Raw genomic sequence first — 14652 nt, forward strand, 5'->3', positions numbered from 1 at the left:
CCAGAACTACTGGTTCGATTTGAATAATTATTTTTGTGTTGAATAGTGCATTTATCGAGGAAGGCTATAGGCTATAAAACATCACGCTATGACCAATAGGAGCCAAGCAGAGCGGGTGAAACCGCGCGGAAGTAGCTAGTCAGTGATAATGATGATACCTCATCATCATCAACACTGATGTTGATGAATGATGAATCAGTCACTGATTCGTTTGCTTGTTTCCTGCCCTATCCTATAAAAAAAGAAAACCTATTCACCCCTATTTTAAAATGTTGAATCTTTTTCTTCAGATCACATCACGATTCCAGTAAGTTTCCAGCAATAGCAGTTTAATGCAAAGACATTCGATACTTCGAGGGAAATGTTTGATATCGCTCTTTTAATATCGCCGCCATATTGATTCTGATTCGCATTCGAACAGCCTTATTGAGAGCCTTTTATGGATTCCGTTTTATTTTTTAAAATAAAATTGTAAAGAGGTTCGCCTCTTTGTGTTAGTAACAATTTCTTGTTGAAGTACTTAGGTACTGGAAAGGTAAAGATTTTTGTTTTATTTCGGGAATATTTACTTTGTGAAGTATTTCTAGTTATTCTTGTTTTTTACTGAAGACGTATTTGTGTTAAAAATGTGTTTTCTTTTTGTTATGTTACGTCTTGCTAATGGATAGATATGCTTGTGGTATTTTTCAAATGAGTAAGCATTTGTAACTACGAAGAAAGTACAAAGAGGAGACGCCCCCTTCCCAATCTCTGATTCCCTAACAACCCTTAAATTCCTAACCCCCAAAAGGCCGGCAACGCACTTGTAACGCTTCTGGTGTTTCAAGTGTCCATGGGCGTCGGCGATTGCTTACCATCAGGTGATCCGTCTGCTCGTTTACCGGCTTATTTCATAAAACAAATGAAAAGACTGATGATGAAGCGAAAGAGGTATGTAAGATTCGTAGCAATTGGTGTTCCCTAGTCTCTGCCTACACCCATTGGAGACTGGCGTGAAGTTATGTAAGTATGTACATAATTCAGTACAAAATAAAACACTAAGAAGCACCTTAATCCACATCAACGTCTGCAAGCAACTGCAAGAGAACGCAAACTAAACCTAACCGCCTGCACTTAGGGCTTAATTTGGCATAACAAAGGGCATTACGAGGATGGATTATGATATTAGAGGATGAACGATGCATGTGTCTATATAATCTGCGCTGAGTGGCTTTGTGTGCGCTGTTTAATCTGTGGTCGCTTTGTGAACGAATCTTTGTGCTGGGAGTAGAGCGGGCGCTTGGTTAATTACTTTTTAGATGAATGCAAAAAGAATGAGGTTTGGAGTTTAGTAGTTAAGGGTTTTTTGTGGTATAAGGTAGTAAACGAGCAGACGGATCATCTGATGGTAAGCTATCACCGCCGCCTATGGACACCCGAAACACGAGAGGTGTTATAAGTGCGTTCCCGGTCTTATGGGAGTTAGGAAATTGAGGATCGTTGGGGATTGGCCAAATTAAGAAGGTAATTGGGCCTCTGGTAACCTCACTCACCCAACACAAGTGTTGATCCATGTCGGTTTTCTATGAGGCCGTGGTATTACTCCGGTCGAGCTGACCCAATCAATCCAACGAATCGATAAGCTACTTACCTATGCGGTAGATTTTCAATGACACACTTGGAGCATGCTGTGTGTCTGCAGATGGAGCAGGTCCTCAACGGAGCGAGGAGTCGAGCAGTCTCGCCGCACAGCAGGCAGGTCCGGGGAGCGGGGCCTTGGGCTGAGCGGCGCATACCTGGGGGCAGAGAGCTTTTTGTAGGACAAACATTAAGATATCATAATATCCCATGACAATCTACAGCTGGATTTTATGATCCAGCTTGTCTTCTAAAGATGGGTTGCCCCAATCTGTATGCGTCATGTAAATCCTGTGATTGTACGATGGCTGGGCGACAGGTTGCCGCACATAGTGTAGCGGGCTCGATACCAGCACGGAGTAACTCTTTCTTGTTATCTACTAATTGTTGTTTCAGCCCTGGGTCTCATGTGTATGTGAAAACACCCACGACATAGCGTGAAAATCATAGTGAAGAGTAACGTTTAAAAAAAAAGAAATAGGAAACGACCAAACCAAACAGCAGTCTTTATTTAAATGAGCACAAGACACTCAAAGGAATAATATCTTTCAATTAAAGGCGACGTCTCGAGGCATTAAGGCTAAACGATTAATTAATCATAAATGCGTTTTATAATAGAGTCAGTTCATTAATCACCAGCGAATGAATTTGCAGGAAAATGTAATAAAACTAAATGTACTGGGAATTATTTATTGGATTCAGGGGATAGTCTAATCTAATGTTACGGAACAAGGTTTTGGTTTTAGAAAATTAATGTTAGTGGTAAATTGACTGTGCAGATTTGAATTTAAATGTTGTAGTGGCTTGGAGGTTCAAAACTTACCAATGGTAGATACTACTGTGACTGAATATTTCTTCGCGTAACAATTCTTTGTATTATCTATACTATATACATCGCTGATTTGAATGTTTTGTAAAAATTATGATAGGTGGGAAAATCATCCAAAAACTTCTCCCGCCTTGGGAGAGGTGAGAGGGGGTGTCAGACTCTTACTGACTAAAAACCACCCCGATCCTTCTCCTGCTTTTCGAGCCGGAGTCCCGGTAAATCCGCTAGACAGTCCGTAGCAAATCCACGACTCAAAATTTGTAGTCGAGAAAAATCTAAATTCAGACGGTACTGTAGGCAATAGGTAGCTAATAAATAAAGATTTCATTCTCAGCCTATCTCCTCAATGTACTAGAACCAATCTCATTTCGTGGTACGTTCAATTTTCTAGATTAGGAGCGAACACATAGGTTTCGAAGTTCTAGATTTCTAGCACTATTTGTGTGCTAGATTAGGTATGCGATTCGATTTCCTTCATCCCGTTCAATGTATCTACAAATAGTTGTTGGGGCCAGGGCTGGACTTCAAGTTATTGGGCCCCTGGGTCCATTCACTTAATGACATAAGTTAATAATTTAACGTAGCAAAGAGGTAGACGATGAGGAGATGTACTTACAATAACAATGTATGACACATTTTTTATTAGTTATATTATAAATCTTAGGTAGTAGGGAATGAATCCACTCGTGTATGTACACCTAATAAGTGTCCGGAGCTAGGAGCGGATTACCTAGCGAGTTTACCGGGTTTTTCTACTCCTGCCTTTCGAGCAGGCGAGGATAGAGGGAATGTCAGAACATTCCCTCTCTCTTCGCCCAAGGCGGTCAAGACGCTCAAGTCATTGAATGATTTTCCCCCCTTAAAAACACCTAATAAGTTCTTGTAATGGATTCTCGTATAATGTATTTACAGTTGGAGCCCAAAAAAGACCAAATGCGTCCCTGTACTAGAATGCTTCTATTCCTATCGTCTTGAATATTTGTGACTGTACAGTGTACACCCTTCATGGTTTGATGACTATGCAAAGCTATATCATGCATACATATATGTATATGTATGTATGTATGTACGATCGTTACGGGTAGTTAGGAACTTATGATACTGATAACGTATCTACAAGGGAACATATATCATTCTTGGTAACGAGATATTGTAGTTATTACGTCATAAAGTCACGCATTTTAGGCACAAGTGCATATATAAAATGTTACCTCTGAGTTTGTTTCAGCATTTCTTCTCAGAGTAGTCCATTAGCAAATTTTGACTGCATCTAGATTTTTTTAAATAATAATAATTTTGCCGTGTAAAGTTAAGCGGCCACAGGCCCGCATCATACGCTTTCCGTATGACGTCATCAGTACGCATCGCATGTGCATATTGCTGATGATGCGGTCCGTACGATGCGGATCAGTGGATGCAGTTGTATGAGTTTCTATACAAGACAAACTAAAATCCGTTGCGTACGGTGCGTTTAACATGCTCTTCTGTAGCCTATTTACAAAAATAAATTCATTGTTTCATTGAACACCCATGTTTTTCACTTATCTTGTCAATTCTATGTAATAGGGGGCGAAGGCATTGTCTCGTCATACACTGGGTGTAATTTCAGACTCTGTTTACTATTATTGAGAAAAACCAAAAAGTCTCTATTAACTACTCGTTCTAGGAACCGAACTCGAGACCTCTTGCTCTTCAGTCAAACTTGAATCCTTTTCTCAGAAAATGTAGGCAGAGGATTAAATACAACACGTATTTTTATTAGCTAATAATTATATATATAACACCTTTGTAACCGTGTTTTCTAGCAAATAAATGATTTTCATTTTCAATTAATAATATGTAGCATGAATTAGATTAAATATGAGACGAGCGTATTTCAACATACATTCCTCGACATAGTATTTGGATTATATTATATATAAGAATTTAAGTATATAATATTTGGCAGTCACGAATACGAACACTTGATAAACGAGGCCGAGACGTTCATGATGTCACTAGAATGTCGTTCTGCAGATAATAATTCATATTCGTACATACATATATAATTATGTTTAGAGATTAGTAGTCCAGTGTTCTCATATAAAAAATACGTAGACTCTTTAATAAGAAAGGAGAGAAAAAGAGACAGAAACGCATGGAATACAGAAACTAGTTATGAGTATACTGGCTACGGGCTACGGCTACGGAGCCTACGCCGTAGCAAGGACTTACTACGCTGTACGTAGCACCCAAATTATGGGCTTTATTTTATAGGGTAGGTGATTATTGAGTCGTAAGAGCGATTACCAAACTTTTCAAATAGAATATCTAAATAGGACGAAAACAACTATATGCGGTCCATTCATTCAAAGACAAAGTATTTTATCTAATAATATAGGTACTTTTGATTGCAATATCACGCCTTTTAACCCCTTTCGGGTTAGGAGGGTAGGCAGAGGAACATCTATGTATACAATGTACATTGTATAGAAGCATGCCGTAATGTGTGTAGTTTTCACCTTTTGTGTTATAAGTCCCTTGTAATAAAGGTTGTGTAGGTAATTTGAAGTATCAGCAAATAAAGGAATGAATAATAGTTTGTCAGTCTATCCGTCCAATGATGAACTGATCCATATTTATAATATGTTTAACCTTACTTTCAAGCCTGGCCACCAGTCTGCCGACTCTCTTGGCCTCGACTTCATCAATTTTCTCCGCTCGTTTGACGACGGCAGCGATGGCCTCTCTCTCGCTCGCGGTGAGCGGCGGCTCGCTGCGGGCCGCACTCCATCCTGTGCGTAATCTGTGGAAGAAGGAAAGAACTTGCTATTAATTTACGTAAGAGTACGTATTAATGTATGTATGTATAGAAGAGAATAGAATACATCTGGGATCACCTCTACTATTGTCGTGGGTGTAAGAGGCAACCAAGGAGACAAGGAATTATACGTTTGACAGAGAAAGAATGTGAACCTTCTATTAATTCTAACTAGCTTGACAAGTGTGAAGATTATTAGCATAATCATCTTATATACAGAAGGCCAAAAGTCCAGTTACAACCAGTCCATGGCTGCACGGTTGCTGGGCCACGAGCAACTCCTTGTATGATTCACATATTGTTGTTTAGGGTCTAGGTATCATGTGCATGAGAACTTATACATATAATAGGTTTGTAAATGCACTCACGACACAGGAGAAAATGCTAGGGCGGGGCAACGTTCATAAAAAAGAAATGTTAGGTTGATGATAATGATTATGTATGTGTGTGTGTGTCTGTAATATACATTTTATTTAATAATAGACTTAATATTACATTGTGAGACTAGAATAATACAACATGATACCTATTATATTATTATGACGGCTCGTTTATCTATGACGAACTAGATACTAGAATGACACCTATTATTAAATAGATAAGGGTTAAAGTTCTATCTCTATCATAGGTCAATAACCTTCGTAGCAAAACAACATATGATACAAGTATATGTATGTGTAGTCTTTCTTTCAACAAAATATCGCGCACGAAAATTGTGGAAAAGGACTCACAACATCATTGACAAAAGCACGGCTCTGACTGCACGATTGGCGCGGTGGCTGGGTAACTGGCTGCTGTGCAACGTGTGGCGGGTTCGATTCCAGCATGGAGCAATTCTTTGTGTGGTTCACAAAATTGTTTTTTCGGGTCTTGGTGTCATGTGTATGTGAACTTGTATGTTTGTAAATGCACCCAAGATACAGGAGAATATCCTAGTGTGGGGCAACGTTTTTTTTATAAAAAAGGTATATTTTACTCTGTCAAACCTTTTACGGAAGAAATGCTAGATGTATATATGTGCCTACATTGTATATGTTATGTACGTTACATGATGATATAACCTGTACGAGTGCTGACTCATACACCGGTGCAAGTTATCAGCCAGTGGATTACTGTATCTTTGATCAATAATATGACATAAATAGCGGGGAAACACGCAGTCATGTGTTGTGGATGTTTTTGTAATGGTTTTTATGTTTTTACTGTTTATTAGATGATGCCCGTGGCTTCACTCGCGTAGGTTATGGACTTGGTGCCTTTTTTTTTCAGGGGGTAAATCATCCAATGACTTCTCTCGCCAAGGCAAAGCGAGAGGGAGTGTCAGACTCTTACTGACTAAAAACCACAACGTTCATTTCGAGCCGGAGCCCCGGTTAACCCGCTAGGTAGTCCGCAGCTCCGGATTAAGCATCAGCCCTACTGGGCCCCATCTATGGTGTTCTGATGGCGGACTTGGTGCCTAAGTTACGCCCTAGCCAAATTTATTTTTTTATATTTCAAAATCGTTCAGTTGTTTTCAGTGATTAGCCACAATAAATATACATACCTGTGTGTTTGTAGACAAACGAAAATTGAAAAAATATTTTGGTGTATGTATCGTATACATGTAGTAAAAAACGGTTATTTCAATACTACACAGATATTTCTATTTTATTTACCTACTACAGTTTAGATGTTGATGGGAAATTTATTATAGGTAGCTAGCACCGTATGTTACTCTGAGTTTTTTAAATTAGATTTCCATTTTTGAGTCCAATGTAATGGGTGATTCTATTGCCGTACTCTAGACACAATTTTTATAATATTTAAGTTTTTTCTGGAAATGAATTAGTAACCTCTTGCTCGGCAGTCGCACTGGAAACCACTCAACCAACGAGGCAGTCACATAATTACATACATTATTGAATTTATTAAAACAAATATTCAAGATTTTTAATATCCAGATAATAAAAAAATATATCAACCCCAAATTCCATTAGAAAAATTCAAATAATTTCGAACATTTAACCCGCCACCCGCGGTGTCTAAATATTTCCTCGCCCAATAATCCGCGGGGTACTTTCGACCTATTTCTCTAACATCGTGTACGTGTAAAGAGAGTGACCAAGGCGTTTAGCGGACCATTCAAGGTCGTGGGGTATGGGCGACCAACTGACGTCACTCACATACCTAACAAGCCGAGAGAAGTGGTAGGGTTGATTGGATATATGTATATCCTATTCTGTTATTATTTACATGGCTATTTATGTACACTTTTGACATTGTCGTTTTTCGAAATTCAATCTTGTGCTCTCTAATTTTAAGGTTGTTTTTGGAATGTTTCGATTTCTTACTTCTAAGAGATGGATCTTTGAATTGGTTTGTACACTCACATTTGCAACTGTTGAGTATGAGGTCTCTAATTCGAAACCGGGTCGTTTAAAATACTAAAGGTATTTTCAATACCTGAATTTTCAGTAATAAACGTAATCTATGTAATTAGTATTCATTCTTCGTAAACTCAATACTAAGTTGGTTTAATAATAGTGGCGTTGCCATGACAACCGACGACATCCAGCTACCTAAATCATGACAGAAATCGACACGGGTGTGGGTGTCAATACGGCCATTCAATATCAGTCACTATACCATTATAATGATAAGGTTTACTTTTAGACGCACCCAGTTATTTTGTCAATGTGTTTACGAATAGATAAAAAGGATTGAAAAACATATTTATACAAAAGGAGGGTGTCAGAAATGTTCCACTTTAGCGTTGAAGGGTTAAGGGGATATTTATAAAAACTATTTTTGAAACTACTTAAATAAAAACATAGTGTAACTTTTCATTTCCAAAGGAGTCACCACCACCAGAGGTATTAAGTATTTCGTGTAGTAGGGAGTCGAAAAGTCTCTCTGAATCTGGGCATTTTCTGTAATATATTATTCTGTATGAAAATTAAAAAAAAAACTATTTAGTCCGTCAGTTAGGTAATGAGAAAATATAAGACATGTATTTTTTGTCATAAAATTTATTATATCTAGAAGTGACGTTACATCTTCGAAAGTACCTGTTTCCTTAAGAAAATCTATATTTTTTTTAAATATCCTACAAGACGGACATTAAAATAAAAATTGGTCATCATAACATTAACTGGCGAAAAGTAGATGACAACATAAAAGAAATGTCGTTCAGCCTATCTTTCTTAAAAAAAGGAAAAGTGAAGTTACGTAGCTCAACAATGTCTCACAAACTAGGAAAAAGTAATAGAGATAAAAGAAAATACCTATATACTATTTGTTTGATTGATTGATTGTACAGGCTGTCATCTCACCCCGTTACCGCGAAAAGCAATTTCAGGTAAACCTTTCAGTGCGTCTTAACTTTCAGGATAAAAGGGGCTGAAGTTTGACAAAACTTCAACAAGGAAATCCCTAGTCCCTAAAAGGCCGGCAACATACTAGTAATTCCTCTGGTGTTTCGGGTGTCGATACGCGGTACCAATTGCTTACCATCAGATGATCCGTCCACTCGTTTACCGCTCTATGCCATTAAAATCAGATATTCCTAATTATACATACATAACCTCACTCCTGTCTCCCAAAAGGGTAGGCAATGGAACGCCAATATTCCTAATTATAATATTTAGGTAAGTTATTTTGATATTTAAAGCCTTTATTAAAATGCGGAGAGAATTTTAGGGCATCCCTTTTTAAGGATTTGGGTTATTGACGTTTAGGAATTTTGTTAATTTCATTATTCTGTGGTTAATGAAGAATACGTTATTAGGTATGGATGGTATGGAAAAAAGGGTTGAGTAGTATAAAGTGTAATGGCTGAGTAGATAGTCACGGGTTCTATGCCCGGGCTAAATAACATACATAATTACTTACAACTTGAAAATCTAACTTAACTTAGAATTTTGTGTTCGGTGTATAAAAATCTATAAGCTGAAAAGTTTGTTTGTTTGAATGCGCTAATATTCAGAACTACTGTCCATGTTTTGAGGAAGATTATAGACTTTATAACTATAACGTCACGCTACGATCAATAGGAGCCAAGCAGAACGGTGCGGAAGTAGCTAGTAATCATATAATCGCCTTATTTATTACATGAAAATCAAAATAACATTATGTATAAATTCAAAAACAAATGTCGTGATATTACAGTAATAGCCACAAGGGTAATACACAAGCGTCCCGTCCCATTCGAATAAAAAGCTGAAAGCACTGAAATGAAATCGCTTCAATTTAAATTCAATTGTGCGATTGAATGGAAACTTCAGGCAGCCGTTTAGGCCTTTACAATGGTAAGGCTTTAAGAGGTCCTACAGGTAGAGTGTAACCGCTTTGTTAGTATGAACTGTTCTTGTATACCACTTAGCTTAGTCAATTTATAAAAAAAAATACATAAAATTACTATGAGACGCCATAATGTCTTGCCTTTTAATCGTCATCGTCATGTAGATTATCCCCGAAGCGGTATAAGGAAGGCACATTATAGCATTTCATGCTACTATACAATGTACATCCACTTTTCACCATTTGTGTTATTAGTCTCAGGTAATAGGGGGTGAGTGAGCCTATTGCCATAATTATACTGGCCACGATTCCTAACTCCGTGCTCAACTGAGAAAATTTCGAAAACCCGAAAAAAGCCCAACGAGACAGTCTATTAAACAATTTTCTCAATTTTAAAGGTCACCGGAAAAATTACAAGAAGCGTGAATTATAAATTTCCTAGGAAAATGTGGACGTCAAATAATACTAATTAATTCTCATTTAGAATCCTACGGGAGTTTATAATTTTCTAACGGTTCTTGTTATTTTCCCGTGGAACATACATGGTTGTATCTCAGTCAGCCTCTCTGAATAAATGTGCCTATATAATAAAACTGTGTGATGTTAATTAAAGTAGAGAGTCAATATATTGCTTGGTAAATGTATTTAAAGTGGCGAGCCCATGCTTCGGAACGTACAGGCCGCTTCCACCTGAGTGATACCACGATCGAAGTAAAACAAGGCTTGTTTTGTTTGTCGCTGTGGCAGCAAAGGCCAGCAACGTAAATCTTTAGAATTAGATATGGATTAGCTTTTTTTGAGGGGGTTTAGCGAATTTGAATGACTTCTCTCGCCTCAGGCGAGGCGAGGGAGTGTGATATTTTAGTCTCTCCGTTCCTACAACTGTTTCGAGAGCGCTGGCAGTTGTCCCCAGTCGGGCATCAGCCCTAGTTGACAAAAAAAACTGTTTCCATCTTCGGACGAAACAAAATGGTGATAAAAAAAGTGTATTGCAATTTTCCGACACAATGCACATGTTGAGTTGAGCAGGCCGATGTAAGCAGGGGTTGTCGGGTAACTCATTATGTAAATAGGAAAGTAAGGTACACTTCATTGGGCTTCACGAGGTTAAGGCATGTATACCTTCCATGAATATTGGTACACTATTTGTTGAGTAAGGGGTGTAGGATTCCTGTGTTAAAATTGTATTTAAGGCAATAAGTCTCATGAAGTTATAAGTCTATCTGTGTAAGCAGAGTCATTTTATGGTTACTTAGTCCAACCAAGGAAAACACGTTATAACCGCCACGTCGGCACTGGTGACCGACGTTTAGCGGAGGATTTGTCTTTAACAGTTTTCTTTCGGCAGTTAAAGCTTTAAGTAAAGGGCAGTGGTATAATTATATTTATAAATACCCCTAATTTAACATAAAGTGGTATAGTTAAGTCTATTTCTCATTATTTAATGTATCATTTATAATAAAATATAATATGTACGTAAATATCGCGAATGTCTAATTACTCTGATTATAATAACAAAAATCTGATTTTGTTACCCTCCATAAAACCAATGGCGATATTGACTATTATGGTTTACGCCTACATAAACCAAACCTCATGGGATCTTTACCCTTTATAGGGGAAGAGTGGGTGTCAATATACAGCATTACACTACAGTGTTCCATCATAAAATAACATCACACCTGCTGCTTCCCCAGGGAGTAAGTAGAGCATATACATCAGTTATGGCATTAGTTGCGATAGGGTGAATTTTCATAAAAATTAAACGTTACTTGAGGTCCAAACTTTACAAAATTGTTTGTTTACTACTACAATTCTGAATAAGATTTAGATTTCAGCCACGATCATACGACAAGCAAGGCAAAGGCCTGAATACCTTAGTAAAATAGATTAAAATTTCTGTAATATTTGTATAGCCAGCTTGTAAAGATACCCCAATCTAACAAATTATTTAAATAAATTTTCAATCTTACACTTATTTAACATTAGAGTTGAAAATCCATTATATTGCTTGAAGTTACTCAAATATAGGTATTTCTATCTATCAAACCAAGGCCAAAATATCGTATTGAGCAGCTCAAATAACACGAAAATGTATAGTAATAAATAAATCCACGTAATTCTCCCGGGTGTCGGGTATCTGACGGGATAGTTACCCTCAACCTGATCTGTTCATCTGTATTGTTTATTACACCTCGGTAACGTGAACCGTACTTTATATACTGATCTCTATATATATTGTACCTATTTATGTATTATGTGGTAGTTTTTGCTGGGCAATTTGTTTGAGTTAGTTTTTTTTTGCACGTAAAAGAGCAGACCTGTCACCTGATGGTAAGCATATCGCGTATCGACACCCGAAACACAAGAGGACTTACTAGTATGTTCCTGGCCTTTTGGAGATTTCCTTGTAAAAGTTTTTTGGTAATGGTAAGCAATCGCCACCGCCCATGGACACTTGAAACACCGGAGGCGTTACAAGTGCGTTGCTGGCATTTTGGGGGTTAGGAATTTAAGGGTTGTTGGGGAATCGGGGATTGAGTAGATTGGGAAGGGGGCCTCCGGTAATCTCACTCACTCAACGAAACACAACGCAAGCGTATTGTTTCACGTCGGTTTTCGGTGAGGCCGTGGTATCACTCCGGTCGAGGTGGCCCATACTTGAAAATGTTAAAGAAGAAGAAAAGTTAGTATTAAAGAAATGTGGTCTTTGTGGAGTAAAATCCGTTTGACTCCAGTTCACTATCCTGAGGATTTTTGCGGGAGATGGAGATATTTTTATCACTATCGAAATCCTTATGGACTTTCCACGTCGTGGAGGCATGCCGGACTCTTACCGGTTAAAACCAGCGCGTAAGAGGACCTGAGAGGGTCTGAAACTCCCTCTTGCCTCACCCAATTATATATTGGGGGCCCAATTCCCCCTTCCCAATCTTCCCCATCCCCGATTCCCGAACAGCGGCCCTTAAATTCCTGACTCCCAGAAGGCCCACAACGCACTTGTGGCGCCTCTGGTGTTTCGGGTGTCCATGGGCGGCGGTGATTGCTTGCCATCAGGTAACCGGCGTGTTTCATAAAAAAAAACCCAAGGCGGGAGAAGTCATTGGATGATTTTTCCCTCTCAAAAAAAAAGCAATGAACTATCACAATTTGTTGATTTAGAAAAGGTATAAAGCGACATATTATAACAAGACACAGATCACATATACAACATTCAATTCGTCTGAACGATAAATATTCAATAAATATCGTTCGCGACTTAGTATCGGAGTTGGCGAGATAATTTATTTCTCCATAAATCTTGTTTCCTTTGAAGCAAGGTATTAGGTGTCGGTTACTGCAGATTCTTTTACTTGGAATTATTTTTATTTTATTGATATTGCGATGTTCTTGTCTATAATGCGGCTTTTCTTTTCATTTAATAAATGTGCTCTCTCTTTTGATGACTGCCTCGTTGGTCGAGTGGACGCAAGTGCGACTGCCGGACAAGGGGTCTCGGGTTTAATCCCCGTGTCGGGCCAAGGATAACTGGGCTTTTTTCAGTTTTTCGATTAACCCGTAGTATGTCGGAACACTGATCTAAAGGAGACACATTGTGTTTTCTATTGTGTCTCATATACCGACAGATTAGACGCTAAATCTCGGTAGTAGCACGGATTCTGGAATTGTGCCCAGTATATGAAAATATCGGGTCACCCTTAATGCTTATAACTTCACTTTTTTAAACGGGTGCGTTTACAAACAAACTATTTCAATCCACCTCTTCTATTACTATTTCACATACACATGACACCCAGACCCGAGACAATAATATGTGGATCACACAAACAGTTGCTCCGTGCGGGAATTGAATCCAGTACAAGTTTGCATGGCAGTGACTTTGATTATTACTTTGATACTTGACAGTACACTAGGTAACATACAGCTCTTTGTGATACACCTATACTGAACTGATTGTTATACGTAGTACATAATTTCTAGAATTTATCGTACCTACTGACGCCGTGGTATGGCGTTGTATGTCAATCGAGTTTATGTTTCTCTTTGTAGTTCTAAACAATCATGACCAATTTCAAAGGAAGTAAATACATCTGTTATGTATTTACTAGAGATTTCGAAATTATGTTTAGAATGTGATTTTGATAGGTTTTTTGATGTGTGCCAAAATAAAGCAACATCACGCGTTTTAACCCCGAAGCGGTAGGCAGAGGTGCACATTATGACACGTAGCCGCTATACAATGTACACCTTTTTTCACCATTTGTGTTATAAGTCCCATGTAATAGGATGAGCCTATTGCCATATACTGGGCACAATTCCAGACTCCGTGCTACTACTGAGAAAATTTACAAAAATATTGAAAAATAGTATCTAAAGAAGGTAAATAAGAGTTCAGTACAGTATAATTTAATACTCTTACCAGCAAATCTTAGGAAGCCGTTTAAGATCACCTTGTACCTCGGAATGGTGATCAGGTTTGACAGCAGTAATCCTAGGATTTAACAGCATTCACCGTAAATATTCCGGGCTCTTTGAAGTTCAGACTTTATGCCAGTAAACATAGGGTTTAAGAAGGAATTTAAGTTAAATCACATTATTAATTATTAATGAATTTTAGAAATGAGAAAGTTTGTTTGTTTTGATGTTTGGATATTTGTTCATCAATCACGCTGAAACTACTGAACAGATTTTGATGAAAGTTGGTATACAGACAGGGTATGAGCTGACTTGGGTGATAGAATATGACTTCTTCCGCCTTGGGTGAGACGAGAGGCAGTGTCAGACTCTTGCTGACTAAAAACCACTTCGTTCCTACTTCTGCTCTTTGAGCCGGAGCCCCAGTAAGGCCACTGGACTTGGAACTACGGACTACCTAGCGGGTTACCATTCTACAGTCTAGCAATAGAATATTGCGGACTGACAATACATCTGAATTCGATACACAAAAATCATCACATTTTATCTCCAATTAACGTGCAAATCTTTTAATGACCCTCATATGAAAAATCCTCATTGACTTCCCTCGTCTAGGGAGGACAAAGGGGACTGTCAGTACCCCGTACAAATAACTGCCCCAATATGAACATAAATCAAAACACTCACACAACAACACAAAGAGAAATTG

The 14652-nt window shown here is 38.2% G+C and overlaps 1 protein-coding gene across 2 annotated transcripts in view; it reads right to left on the reverse strand.

Moving 5' to 3' along the window:
* LOC118274564 (double C2-like domain-containing protein beta) overlaps positions 1-14652 on the reverse strand; it is a 60794-nt gene that overhangs the window by 38202 nt on the left and 7940 nt on the right. For both annotated transcript variants that reach the window (XM_050697073.1, XM_035592129.2), the window contains exons 2-3: positions 5086-5231; positions 1631-1775 (exon numbers count right to left, since the gene is read on the reverse strand). In XM_050697073.1, the coding sequence (XP_050553030.1) occupies positions 1631-1775; positions 5086-5231 (291 nt within the window). The remainder of the gene's footprint in view (positions 1-1630; positions 1776-5085; positions 5232-14652) is intronic.

The sequence above is a fragment of the Spodoptera frugiperda genome, chromosome 11, assembly GCF_023101765.2.
Source record: "Spodoptera frugiperda isolate SF20-4 chromosome 11, AGI-APGP_CSIRO_Sfru_2.0, whole genome shotgun sequence".
NCBI classification, from domain to species: Eukaryota; Metazoa; Arthropoda; class Insecta; order Lepidoptera; family Noctuidae; genus Spodoptera; species Spodoptera frugiperda.